The sequence below is a fragment of the Solanum dulcamara genome, chromosome 2 (assembly GCF_947179165.1).
Source record: "Solanum dulcamara chromosome 2, daSolDulc1.2, whole genome shotgun sequence".
In the NCBI taxonomy this organism is placed as follows: domain Eukaryota; kingdom Viridiplantae; phylum Streptophyta; class Magnoliopsida; order Solanales; family Solanaceae; genus Solanum; species Solanum dulcamara.
Genome location: NC_077238.1, coordinates 79,757,850 through 79,768,446, shown reverse-complemented (window position 1 = coordinate 79,768,446; position 10,597 = coordinate 79,757,850). Strand labels below are relative to the sequence as shown.

Sequence of the window (10,597 nt, the reverse complement as noted above, 5' to 3'; positions counted from 1 at the left end):
ACAAACTCTATATGTAGCAATATATTGAATCCTCAATTCATTAAAGGATCGATCTTTTCTATTATATGTTTTTCTTTCATGAATGGGTAGAGTTGCCATCTTCAAAGCAACTACAAGTGTGACAATTTTTTTTTTATTTTTTTATTTTTTTTTTATTATTATTATTTTTGAAAAAAAAAAGAGTTATCAATTTTAATGAAACCGTCATCTAATTTAATTATTTTTGGAGAATATCAATCACATTACATATTAAGTTCAACTAACCCAGTGATTTCAACAAAGAACATAAATTTACATAAATAATAATATTAGAAATAATTTTTTTAATAAATAACAAAACCAAAGCTTATAGTTTCAATAAAGGTTACGTTGATCAAATCAAAAATCTAAATTTTCAATTGCAAATGAAAAAAAACAAGGAATTAAAGGATCTAAGGTTCATCCATCGACCATCGGGATATGCTAGAATTATAATGAGATCGATAGAATACCTCCACGTTTAATTTAAAAGTCTTAAACTCGAACTACAATATCAACTAAAATCTGATAAAATACTAAACAGGTAAAAAATTAATAAAATGAATGTCAAGACACATTCAAATGATGAAAATTAAATATATAATCACTTGCCAGTGACTTTTTCCTTGATAGTTTCCCATGTACTTTTTTCTTCATTCTCTGTAGCCTTGTCTAATACTTTCTTCGACATCTCTGAAATTACCTAATCAAAATAATTAACATCATAATTAATTAAGTTGTCAAAATTCAAGATAATTAAATGGTACTAATATGGAAGGGGAAAAAAAATGAACACCAACCAACACAACGACATTTTCAACAAATTGTCACCTAGTCTTCTATGTAAACAATTTTTTTTTATATGTAAGGTAAAAAAATAGTTTACATTATTTATATCACCACCTACTCAAGAATTTGTGTAAAAATATTACGTCAGAACCTAACTCAAATCCGAAAAGTTAAATCATGAGAAGAAAATCAATATGAGATTCTAACCACTCTAATATCCACTGTTTAAACTCGTATAAGCAGACCACATGTTCATTCTTCCATCAATGTGAGATTCTGACCACTCGAACACCCCTTCGCTCTCAGACCCAACTAATGAAGCGTGGATCAAGCGACCAAAAAAAGATTTACCCGACTTTGATATATAAAATGTAAAAATATGACATCAGAATCTAATTCAACCCCAAAAGATAGTTCATGAGAAGAGGATCACCCAAATCTATATAAGCAGACCACCAGTCCAATCTTCAACTTCAACTGATACGGGACACTAATCACTCTTCTAACACCCATTCATGCTCAGACCCCACTAACTAAGACCGATACGAGACACTAATCATTTTTCTAACACCCATTCACGCTCAAAACCCACTAACTAAGCCTGGATCGAGAGCCCCGTTTAGGGATGTATTCGACTCTGATAATATATTTATATAAAATATGGTATTTGGACCCAACTCAACCCAAATTTTAATTCATAAGAAAGAAGAATCATCAAAATCCATATAAGCAGACCACCGACCCATTCCCAACCAATGGGACTCTAAATCACATTTATTTTTTCCTTGGATTAAGAAATAATATCATAAAATAAGAAAATTAATAGACCAATATAAAGACTTTTTTTTTAAAATGTAGAAGTGAGAAATTACATTTCCAGCACTAGAAGAGATAGTCTCTTTGAGAGAATCCCCCACACTTTTTACTTCTTGTGCACCTTCCTTCACTGCTACTGCTGCTTCTTTTATTTTTTGGGCTGTCTCTTTATCAATTTTTGCCTGTAAATTTAATTTCATTTATTTCCCAAAAAAAATTTAAAAATGTTCAGATATAATACAACCAAATCCATCACTTTAAGACCAAAATAATGCAATATTCATAGACGGATCCAGAATTTTATTAACTTTACGAGTGTTTTTTTTCCGCAACATCAGGTTAATACTTCAATAATAACTGAATTTACTATCAAATATCTATACTATAATAATACTTGAATCTACAATCAAATATATAGTAACTTTTTAATCCAATAATTTAAACAAAAATTACTGAATTTACATGAATTTGTAACCAACCATGTAGATCCACCACATATTTAACTAATTAGCAATCAATAAATTAGGTAAAATTTATCATTGATTTTTCAGATAGTCACTCAATTAACATTTTCAAAAAAAAATTCTTAATTTCAAATTTCTTTGATAAAGAAAAACTTATTAAGATGATAATATTAATTTAGTGATAATCTAAAAAATCAAACTCATGAAATTCTAGATCTTTTTTACAAGTATCATTTAATCTAACATTTAATGAACAAAATTACTCGATACCTTATGTTTATGAAAAAAAAAGGTACATATGTAACATTCATTCACCAACAACTTAAATACTCGTGAACTGATTCGAACACGACATCTCATAATTTATATTTAAAAAATAAGAACTTACAATTTCAGAAGGTCTAGTGGGACTAACAAAAGCTCTAGAGATGCAAAGAGTAGAAGGGACAAAATGTCTAGTGGAAATAAAGGAATTGAGCATGGTGGCTACAAGTTTCAAATTGGCCATTTTCTTTAATTTCTTCTTGTTGTTGTTCTGCAATTTGCTTTTAATTTAATGGTGATTTTTTTAATTTTCTCTCTTTTTTTTGGTTGTCATATAAACTTGTTGGTGGAGGCCAAAGAGGTTGACACTTGTTTGGTTTTTGCGACTTCATTGGGAAATGGAAGAAAATTTCTTTTATTATGTTTTATTTGGTATTATTCTATTCGTTTTAATTTATATTTAGTATTTTTTTTAACTTGATACAATATTTAAGAAAGAATTTTTTAAAAATTTTTATAATATCTAAATATTCTTTAACTATTTATGTGGTTATAAATTATTTCACTATAAATAAATAAATAAATTTAAAATTAAAGATAATATTTCTTTTTAAATATACTAAAAAAATTGTATTGGATGATAGTAAACATGTGTAAATAATGGGTTGTAAATGTAATGTTAGTTAGATGTTAGTTAGCAGTGTTAGTTAGCTATGGGCCCCACACTAATTAAGGAGGTTAGGTGGTTAAGTGTAATTAGCTAAGTATAAGATAGGGGTGTGTAGATATTTGTTTCTCTCTCATTCAATATACACTTCATCTTCTTCTTCCCAAAATCTTCTCTCTAAAATCGATTCTCTCAGAAGCCTTCCAATGGCTACTTCTACATGGTATCAGAGCAGGATCGAAGAGTTCACCGACTATTGAAGTTCGAACTGAGAAATAACAGCAGAAGATCAAAGCTAAATCAGAGCTTGAGCTGAAGAACATCTAAATGAGCAATGGTGGAAGGTCAACGCTTGGCAACGCCAGGAGACTCCTCGCAATCGCACTCTCTACGTGAAAGGATGGTTGTAGAGCATGGGCATCCCTTATATGTGCACCCATTGGACACCTCGGGGTGCGTGCTTGCACCGGTGAAACTCACCGGATCTAAAAATTATGGAGTTTGGAGCAGGGCCATGAGAATCTTGTTGTTGGCTAAGAAGAAATTGGGCTTTATAACAAGCACATGCACAAATGACTCATTTGATGAGTCGCTTCATGAACAGTGGGAGACGGTGAATGCAATAGTTCTCTCATGAATCATGAACACAGTGTTGGAAAATCTACTCAGTGGAATTGTCTATGCGTCAGACGCATATCTAGTTTCAGAGTTTTGATAAAGTGAATCGTGTGAGAATCTATCAAATACACACAGCAACGACGAATCTTAAACAAGGAATTGATCCAGTGTCTGTATATTTCTCAAGGTTGAAGGAACTATGGAATGAATCTGATGTGATAGCCCCTTCTCCAAATTGTGGCTGTCCAAAATCAAAGAACTACATTGAGTACCTGCAACAGCAAAGGCTAATGCAGTTTTTAAGCGGATTGAATGAGTCATATGATCAGGCGAAGAGGCAAATCTTGATGAAGTCCACTGCACCAACTGTGAATCAGGCATATGCCTTGATAGTGCAGGATGAGAGTCAGCAGACAAACACTGAGAAGTCTAATCCAATGGCAATGCAGGCTAAGAAAAGGGACAATTACAAGGGATGTTCCATGTACTGTAAGCACTGTCACATGAGAAACCACACAAAGAATGACTGCTACAAGATCATTGGGTACCCTGCAGAAAGAGATGATAAGTTCAACAGAAGAATGAGAGGTAACTATGAGGGCTGGAGGAAGGACTCATACAAGGATAGATACAGAAGAGACAATGGTGAAGGTTGGAGAAGAGACACACACAATACAGTTGCTAACAATGTAGGTCTATCTCAAGAGAAACACTCAAACACAACTAATAACCGAAGTCAATGTGATGAGGATAACAGAAGAGAAGATGGCAAGGGTGGCCACTATGCTTCAGATGGCAAGGACTCTGAAGAGTATCAAGCTCATATGATAGGTGCTATAACTTGTTTGCTATCTCAATTAGCCAAGTGTGAGTGGATAGTTGACTCTGGTGCATCTCACCATGTTACTGCAAATGAGAAGTTACTAAAGAACATATTTAGTACACATACCAGTAAAGGTTTAAAGATGCATTTGCCAAATAGAGACACAGTACCAATCACACACACATGATGCATTGAGATATTTGGAAAGGAAAAAATCTCAAATGTGCTGTTTATACTAGATTTTAAATATAATCTTTTATCAGTGTCAAAGTTGACTAAGGAGCTATGCTGTTCAGTCAATTTTTTTCCTGATCACTGTGTCTTTCAAGATCTGTATAGTGACAGGGTGAAGGGGATTGGTAGATTGCAAGAAGGTTTATACATTTTTCAAGGGTCAGATGAATATGCAGGGCAGAAAGGAAGTGTAAAGCAGGCCTACCTAGCAGCTGTTGTTGAGAGATGCAACTTATGGCATATGAGACTGGATCATCCCTCTATTTTTACTATGAAGCACATGCTAGAATTCAAAAATAAGATAGATGTCAATACTCATAATCATTGTAAGATTTGTCCCATGGCAAAACAAACTAGACTACAGTTTCCCTTAAGTACTTCTAGAGCTGATAAGCCTTTTGAGTTGATACATTTAGACCTATGGGGTCCTTACAAAACCCCTACATTAGATAAGAAAAACTATTTTCTCACTATTGCTGATGATCACACAAGGTACACTTGGATCTATCTGTTACAGTTGAAGACTGAAGTAATTGTTGTTTTGAAATAATTTGTTGCTTATGTTGGCACTCCGTTCAATTGTAGGATCAAGATCATTAGATCTGATAATGGTACTGAATTCTTCAACTCAAAATGCTATGAATTATTTCATAACTTAGGCATAGTTCATCAAAGCAGTTGTCCATACACTCCTCAACAGAATGGAGTAGTTGAAAGGAAACATAGACAAATTCTGGAAATGGCCAGGGCAGTTAAATTTCAGGCTTATTTCCCTACTAAATATTGGGATTTTTATGTCAAGGCTGCAGTGTATTTCATGAATAGATTACCATCAGCTGTTTTGCAGGGTCAGGCCCCTTATGAACTACTGTTTCACAAGAAGCCTAATATTGATCATCTTAAAGTTGTTGGCTGCTTGTGTTTTGTAACCACACTACCAAGATCTGACAAACTTGCCTCCAGATCCACATCAGTTGTTCTCATGGGATTCTCAGAAACACAAAAGGGTTATATTATTTTTGATTTAACTACTAATAAGTTCTTTGTTAGCAGGGATGTGGTCTTCAGAGAGGCTGAGTTTTCTTTTCTCAACACCTCAGCATCAGATCCTGACATGTTTCTTCCACCAGGCCAAGCTGCCACATACTCTGATTCTCAAGTCAACCCTCTTCCTCCCACATTCACACCAGCAGGAGCAAGGGGGCCACCAGCACCTGCCAATGATGATGATGGTGGTGATGATATTGTAACTGCACCTGCACCTGCTAATGATGATTATGGTGGTGATGATGTTGTACCTGCACCTGCACCTGCCAATGATGATGATGGTGGTGATGATGCTGAAGCTATTGCTCCTCCAGTTGTGAATGCAAGGCCAGCTAGGATTACTAAGAGGCTTGGATGGTTGAATGACTACATCTCTAATACTAGTCATGATGGAACCAACAACTATCCCATAAGTAGATATGTGTCATATGCAGCAACGTCAAATCAGTACAAGAGTTATTTAGCTAAATTCACAAATTTAGCTGAACCAAAAACCTTCAAGGAAGACTCATAAGACAGCAGATGGATAGAAGCCATGAAGCAAGAAATCAAAGCTTTGGAAGAAAACCATACTTGAAAGATTGTTGACCTCCCAAGTGGGAAGAATGCTGTAGGCTCCAAATGGGTGTACAAGATCAAGTATAAAGCAAATGGAGATGTTGAAAGATTGAAGGCAAGGTTAGTGACAAAAGGGTATAGTCAAAAGAAAGGTATCGACTATCATGAAACCTTCTCTCCAGTGGCAAAGATGATCACTGTGAGATCTGTGATTGCACTGGCAGCATCAAAGGGCTAGAACCTTCATCAAATGGATGTATATAATGCATTTCTACAGGGAGACCTATATGAGGAAGTATATATAGAGATGCTAGAGGGTTTCAAGAGACAGGGGGAGACCAAAGTATGCAAGCTGTTGAAGTCCTTATATGGCCTGAAATAGGCTTCAAGGCAATGGAACATAAAGTTGACTGATGCTTTGGTAGCTGCAGGATTCACACAGAGTGCACATGATTATTCTCTCTTCACAAAGAAATTAGGTATTGATATTGTGATTATTTTAGTGTATGTAGATGATCTACTCATCACTGGAAACAACAATAGCCTCATAGAAGAAGCCAAGAGGATTCTGCATCATGACTTTAAAGTCAAGGACCTGGGAGAACTCAAATACTTCCTTAGGATTGAAATCCTGAGATCACAGCCTGGGATCATCCTCAATCAAAGGAAGTACACATTGGAACTCATATCAGAAAATGGCCTAGCAGGCACAAGACCAGCTGCCACACCATTAGAAATTGGAAACAAGCTGACCACTATGGAGTGTGATAGGATTATTAGATCCAAAGGTGATGAAGTGTTAGAGGATGCTTCAAAATATCAAAGATTGATAGGTAAGCTCCTCTACATCACCATTACAAGACCTGATATTAGTTTTGTTGTCCAGACACTGATTTATGCAAGAACCAAAACAGTCACACTGGGAGGCAGCCATTAGAGTGGTCAAATATCTTAAAACTGCACCAGGACAAGGCCTCATCTTCAGATCAAAACAGACACAGGAGCTGACTTGCTGGTGTGATTCAGACTGGGCAGCATGCCCAAACACAAGGAGGTCCATTATAGGCTATGCAGTGAAGTTTGGAGAATTTTTGATCTCCTGGAAATCAAAGAAACAACAAACTGTGTCAAAGAGCTCAGCTGGAGCTGAGTATAAGAGCATGGCAGCAGTAGCAGCAGAAGTCACATGGCTGCTAGAACTGTTCAAGGAGCTGGGAGTACAAGTACATCAACCAGTAAAAATTTGGAGTGATAGTAAGACAGCCATCCAGTTGGCTACGAAACCGGTGTATCATGAACGCACTAAACACATAGAAATCGACTTCCACTTCATAGGGGATAAAATAAAAGAAGGCACAATCAGAGCTGAGTTTGTGAGCACAAGTGATCAGCAAGCAGACCTATTGACGAAAGGGCTTAGCAGGCAACAACATTCATACTTGATGGCCAAGTTGGGAGTGCTGGATATTCTACACCCTCCAACTTGAGGGGGAGTATTGGATGATAGTAAACATGTGTAAATAATGGGTTGTAAATGTAATGTTAGTTAGATGTTAGTTAGCAGTGTTAGTTAGCTATGGGCCCCACACTAATTAAGGAGGTTGGGTGGTTAAGTGTAATTAGCTAAGTATAAGATAGGGGTGTGTAGATATTTGTTTCTCTCTCATTCAATATACACTGCATCTTCTTCTTCCCAAAATCTTCTCTCTAAAATCGATTCTCTCAGAAGCCTTCCAATGGCTACTTCTACAAATTGTCAGGTAGAAAAAGAAGAGTACTTCCTTGGTTTCATTTTATGTGATGTAATTAATTAGATGAGATGTAAAATTAGATGATATATAAAAGTAATCATTTTATTTTACAAACGAATAAATGCATAATCTCCCTTTAATGATAGTAAAAAAAATCCAAAATATTTAGGCAAAATTTTCATTAAAAAGATAATCTTGGATGTTACATATGATATGATATGAAATGGAGAAAGTAAATATATTATTCATTCATGGTGAAGATTTAGTCTATTAATTAATAAGCTATGATCTTCTTGCTATAAATTTAAGATATATTTGACTAATTCTTTCAAATAGAATTACATGAATCTAATATAATATCTGGTTAACTTAAAATCTATTTATTTCGAACTTTTTTTTTCATTAGAAGTACTTTTAAGAAAAACAATGACTTCTAATAATACTAATTCTCCCTTGATTCTCATACTTCTTGTGTTCTTAACTTTGTCTCAATTCTCATTTTATTCTATTTGATCCAAAACCACCAAAAGTTTGTCTTTTTGATGACATACCTATGAATGAAAATCCAGTTGTGACAATTACTTGTAAATTAAAAAGTGGAGTCCCTATACTTGGTACAATTTTGTCACTTAATGGTCAAAGATTTATATTTGATGCTGTTATTACTAATGATATTTATGTATGTTATGCTCAATGGAATAATTCAACATCATCTTTTAATGCATATGATCCAATTCAAGAAGATAAAGGTCATCCAATTGTTTATTGGTCAATTCAAGATGACGCAATTAGAAAGAGTTGGGATCTACATAAGTGGACATTTGTTACAAATTGGACTACCACATAGTGAAACAAGATTTTTCTTTTATGTTAAAGACGAAATTTCGATTTATTTATCTTAATGTGATATGAAAGAAAAATTAGTTTGTGTTTGAATCAAGATGATTTGTGGTGGTGCTCTTTCTTGAAGAATTCTTTGCTTTTGGCTAAGTTTGTTATGATGTTGCTTTTATTTTCTCTTTAATTCGTCTGAATTTTTATTTACTTTTTGTTATTGTCGTAAATTACAACTTAAAGAAGACGTAAAATGTAATAAAACAACGTATAGCATTACTACAATATAAAAATAAATAAATAATAAACTTGATATTTAACTCAAATATTACAAAGATATAATGAGAAAGAAAAAAAATATAGGAAAAATATGTCTTGATTTTGCAAAATATTTGCATTTTGTTTGCAAAAAGGTGGTAATGTACTCATAGTTAGAAAACCTAACAAAAATTGATCTGCTAGCAGATCACTAATTATTTAACTTTTATGAGATTGTTATATACCAAAAACTAGAATGCGATAGCGTAAAAATAAATACATTAATGCAGAGTGGGGCGCAACAAATTGAAAATAGTAAAAATTGTTATATAAGTCATGTTTAAATTTTTATCTCGCCCAAATCTTCAGAAATCATTCCAACACAATTTTTTTCATTTTGAATTTACGTTTGTGGTGTATCAACATTGCTAGAATCAATCCAAAACTCAATAATTAATTTTATTAATTATGTTTTAAAAATCTAAACTTGACTAGTACGTAATATATGTAACTAATTTTAATGATAATGGTGGCATTGAAAGAATAAACAAGTAAACAAAATTATTTTTAATAAAAGTCAAGTAAAATAAAACGAAAAGAGTAAATATATTATTCATTCCAAAATAAGTTACGCACAAATGAAATGTGGAGAGTGCATATGAAAATGATCACATATTATTTTAGCAAAATAAACTAAATGAAGCTTTAATCTAACAATTAATAAGACATCATCTTCTTATTGCAAACATAATTGTATTAAATCCATTGAAAATTTCTGGAAAATCCTAAATTTAAGACGTATTTGACTCAATCCAAGATTATAATATTTAGTCAAATTTTCAAACTCAATTTATTTTGAAAAATATTTCTAACAAAAATACTTCAAAAAAAAAACAATGACTTTTAATACAAAATTAGCCTTGATTCTCATTTTTATTGTGTTTTTAACTTCATCTCAATTCTCATTTTAGTAGTGTAACTTTGGTAAAAGGTCAAGAATTTGTATTTGATGCTGGTATTATTAATGATATATACGTATGTTATGCTGAATAGGGTTATGTTTGGTCTTTTTTTTAGTGCATATGATCCAATTAATGAAGATAAAGGTCGACCTATTGTATATGGGACAAAATCATTTTTTCCCCTAAAGTTTGGTTTAAAAATCAAACTCCCTCCCCGCCAAGACATTTAAGAATAAGAGAGAATTGAAACATGCATTTATATACATATACATATTAAATGCATGTAATATTAAAATAATAATAATCATAAATAATAACATAAATTTTAATTATAAATTGATAAAAAAAAATTAATCTACTTATAATTTTAATGTGCTTAAATAAAAATCTATAAATACTTAGATTAAGAAAGATAAATAGTATACATTAGAGTTTTGATTATTATTAAAATATTCACTTTTTACTCTACTCATTTATTTCATTATAGAACGTCA

The 10,597-nt window shown here is 32.9% G+C and overlaps 1 protein-coding gene across 1 annotated transcript; it reads right to left on the bottom strand.

Moving 5' to 3' along the window:
- Positions 1-622: 622 nt before the first annotated feature.
- On the bottom strand, positions 623-2,595 carry LOC129879850 (uncharacterized). The gene is made up of 3 exons (XM_055953568.1): positions 2,476-2,595; positions 1,680-1,805; positions 623-721 (listed from the first exon to the last, which is right to left on the bottom strand). Exons 1-3 carry the CDS (start codon positions 2,593-2,595, stop codon positions 623-625), a joined length of 345 nt encoding a protein of 114 aa, XP_055809543.1.
- Positions 2,596-10,597: the final 8,002 nt, after the last annotated feature.

Excerpts from the sequence above, each read along its gene's own strand:
- LOC129879850 (XM_055953568.1), bottom strand. The coding sequence starts at position 2,595 with ATGGCCAATTTGAAACTTGTAGCCACCATGCTCAATTCCTTTATTTCC. Across the intron at positions 1,806-2,475 it reads CCACTAGACCTTCTGAAATT|GCAAAAATTGATAAAGAGAC; the intron begins GTAAGTTCTTAT and ends TTAAATTTACAG. Across the intron at positions 722-1,679 it reads TCTCTTCTAGTGCTGGAAAT|GTAATTTCAGAGATGTCGAA; the intron begins GTAATTTCTCAC and ends TATTTTGATTAG.